This window comes from Lathyrus oleraceus, chromosome 6 (genome assembly GCF_024323335.1).
Source record: "Lathyrus oleraceus cultivar Zhongwan6 chromosome 6, CAAS_Psat_ZW6_1.0, whole genome shotgun sequence".
NCBI classification, from domain to species: Eukaryota; Viridiplantae; Streptophyta; class Magnoliopsida; order Fabales; family Fabaceae; genus Lathyrus; species Lathyrus oleraceus.
The window spans coordinates 311186806-311190177 of NC_066584.1; the positions used below are offsets into that span (position 1 = coordinate 311186806).

At 31.7% G+C, this 3372-nt stretch overlaps 1 protein-coding gene across 1 annotated transcript; it reads right to left on the reverse strand.

Moving 5' to 3' along the window:
• Positions 1-756: 756 nt before the first annotated feature.
• LOC127095384 (putative F-box protein PP2-B12) lies at positions 757-1644 on the reverse strand. The gene is made up of 4 exons (XM_051034084.1): positions 1375-1644; positions 1232-1323; positions 1090-1141; positions 757-1035 (listed from the first exon to the last, which is right to left on the reverse strand). Exons 1-4 carry the CDS (start codon positions 1642-1644, stop codon positions 757-759), a joined length of 693 nt encoding a protein of 230 aa, XP_050890041.1.
• Between the last annotated feature and the right edge of the window lie 1728 nt (positions 1645-3372).

Below are 3372 nucleotides of genomic sequence, written 5' to 3' on the forward strand. Positions count from 1 at the left end.
ATCCACAACAATGATAAAATGTAGTAATTCTCTATTTTAATATGCCAAAATGATATTGTAGAGTATCAAATTCATGTCATGTCACTTTTCACTATAGTTGGAATTTTCAACCGTTATAAAGTATGACGTATTGTCTTGTTTTTTACAAAGGTCATTAGCTTATGGTGGAAAGTAGGATATTTACTATCACACCTTTTGATTACTAAGATTTCAAATCGTAGTAAAATCTTTCTCCCAACCGCAATGACATGAAGTTTTCATAGTAGTGGAGAATTTATTATATCGAAATTTTAAATGATTTTTTTAATAAATTTTTATGATATTCAATCATTTCTTTTTTTAAAACTCAAATAAAAAATTGATAGGTGGAAGACCAATCTTAAAGAATTAGAGCATCCATTTCATAATTAGAAAAATGAATTTAAGAATATTGCCTAGATGAAAACTATCAAGTTTTTCGTAATTTATTTAATAATTATATAGAACTTTTAGGATTAGATATATTTTCAACTAAGGAGTGCTAGAAGAAGAGTATATCCTTCTTCCTTTTTCGTTATATATTACATGAGTAACATCATTAATGAAAAGAGGGAAAATGCTTATCTACCTATCACAAAAAATTGGGGAGACCTATCCATAAATTAAATTATTTTAAAAATCTCTTAAACTTGAACAATTTATGGGTAGAGTTACCCATTAATTAAACTATTTTGTAAATCTTTCAAATTTAAACAATTTAATAAATAATTAAACAATTTAAAATTGATATGGCCTAATTTCTATTCCTTGAAGAGAGAGACTACTAGTCCAATTACAGCCCCTAATCTCCAAAACACGGATATGTACTTGTTCATTTTCTATGCCAAAATTGTAGTCGATCCCCAGCTTTGTTTCCAGCCACCCATCTCTTCTCACACTATGATGTTGCCATTCCTCAAATGGATTCACCCCGAGACTATGGCCACTTTGGACACTAACTAAAAACTTGACAGGTTCGTGCTTAACTAACCATTCATCAGTCTTCTTGAACACAAGCTAAAAGTCATACCAAGTATTTGGGGACAAACCAAGAGTGTTGGTTTTTATCACCTCATGAATTTTATGCATACAAACATGACAAAACTTAAGGATTTCAGGGAATCTGTCCAAAAATAACACACAAAAATGGCAAAGATTAGAATACATGAAATGAGTTGAGAGTGATTCATCACATGACAGATGAAGTATATACCTGGAATCAGGTATGGTAGTCCATTCAATATAAAGAGATTTGGGAGCAAGCATGAAACACTTTCTCCCATTCTTTCTCTCCAAATGAAAGCTCTGAATTTCAAAGAATTATTATAATTCCGTGACGATGAATAATACTCCTACCTTTTCACCATGATCGATGATAATAGGGTGATCACATAGAAACATGTAGAGAGCCTTTTTTGTAGGGAAGTTGGCAAGGGTTGGAGAATGTGAAAAGACATAGTTAATAAATGGAGTATCGGACTGGAGAAATTTATTCCAGACAGTGTCGGAGTTGGCCGCAGAACGAAAAGTTTTAGAAACGAGGGAGAGTCGGCATGCGTCAATTGGTTTGGTATGAGAGAGTATGGAGGCAATGCAACCTTCTGTTAGTACCTCAAACTCTGCCATTACTCAATTAGGATGACCACCGCCAAGTTTTGCTAGGGTTACGATTCAATTTTAGAAAAGATTTTTGAACAATCTAACTTAATTTTTCCTAATTAATTATTTGTAAAGTTTAGTCTAATTTATTATTCATAGTTTTTAAATATCGATTCTTAATAAAATCAATATGAATTTGTTAATAAAAAATATTAATATTTTATTTTTAAAATATATATTAGTATGAAAGAGTATCAATGTCTATCGTATACAAATGCAATCACGTCTTAACCATAATTTTTTAAGATGGTAAGAGTTTAAAGATAATCATGTCAGTATAAAATAATATTACATAGACATTCAATCAAAATCCTTAAATTTGGCCGTATATAAATCCTTCATTGTCATTGTATATTTTGTTTTCTCAAATCATTAACATTTGTATTTCTCTATCACTATAAATTAACGCATGTTATGATTAAACCAATAACTCTTAGGCATAAAAAAAACCCGGTAAATAAATGAATTCTAAAAAAAATTGAAAAATAATAACTGTATGAGTTTAATTTCAACCAAAATATTATTTAATAACTTTGTGAGAGATATCTTAATCCCACAATCAAAATCCATTGAAAAATATGAAAATAATATGATGTTAACTTGTGCTTATGTAGTCCTAACAACAACTAAAAAACTCATCTCTATGTAATTACTACTAACAACTTCCACCCTCTTAATATTGAGAAAAGGAGAAGATGTAGAAAAATTTAACTGAAATTATCGGTGGTTTTCCTATAAATAGATATATTATCATGATTTATTTTATAATAATATATTAAAAAATTAATAATATTAGCATTATTTATAACTAAATCGTTTGATTAATTATTCAGTTTTTTTTTATTTGTGGTTCATTTTTATTATTTATCATAGGCCTCTAAAAAGTCAGGACCAGACTACCACTATTTTGAACCATAATCTGATTTGGATGTTGGAGTGCTAACTATGCAGGTATCTCCTAAGTCTACTGTATTGCAGATAGAAAACACTGAATAACGGTCTCACATCAAGATCTATGGTTCAAGAATCACTATGATTGTAATCTTTGATCCACGGTGTCACGTCATCGTAGTGTTCAGGAAGCTTCGCTCCTCTGTAGTTTATGCAATCCTTACCACATCTAATTCTACAACAGAACAGTTGCGTCGTCTATGGGAATTGATTATCGATTCCTATGATATCCATGATTTCATGTTTGATTCTCATATTTGAAATTCGAAACTGTTTAGTAGAAGAAATCAAAGTCTTGAGAAGCTAAAATCTCAAATTTGTGTCGTTTGGGTCTACCAAACTCTGATCTGACGTCGAACAAGAAATTACATTGACTCTAAATCATCTCGAGAAAACGCCAATAGACGCTTTAGGGTCGAGATCTAATTCATCAACATTTTGGTCAATTGGAAGAATCAACCTCAAGCACTTAGGAAGGTTGGTCGGTGGACACCCTCGGATCTAGATTCAGATTCGCAAGGCCAAACAAGGTCTACCTCCACCAGATTAACCCCCTGATGGACCTCATCAAAACCTGAACCAAAGTTCGTCATTGATCCAGGCAAGATCGGAAGGAATCACCTCAAAGAGATGTGATCGGTCTAATACCGCCTCGAACGGTCAATGTTGAATGTCTCATCATCGTAAAAGCCTCATGTCAGATATATCATTGTCGTAATGACAAAGCCTCGATCCCATACAACC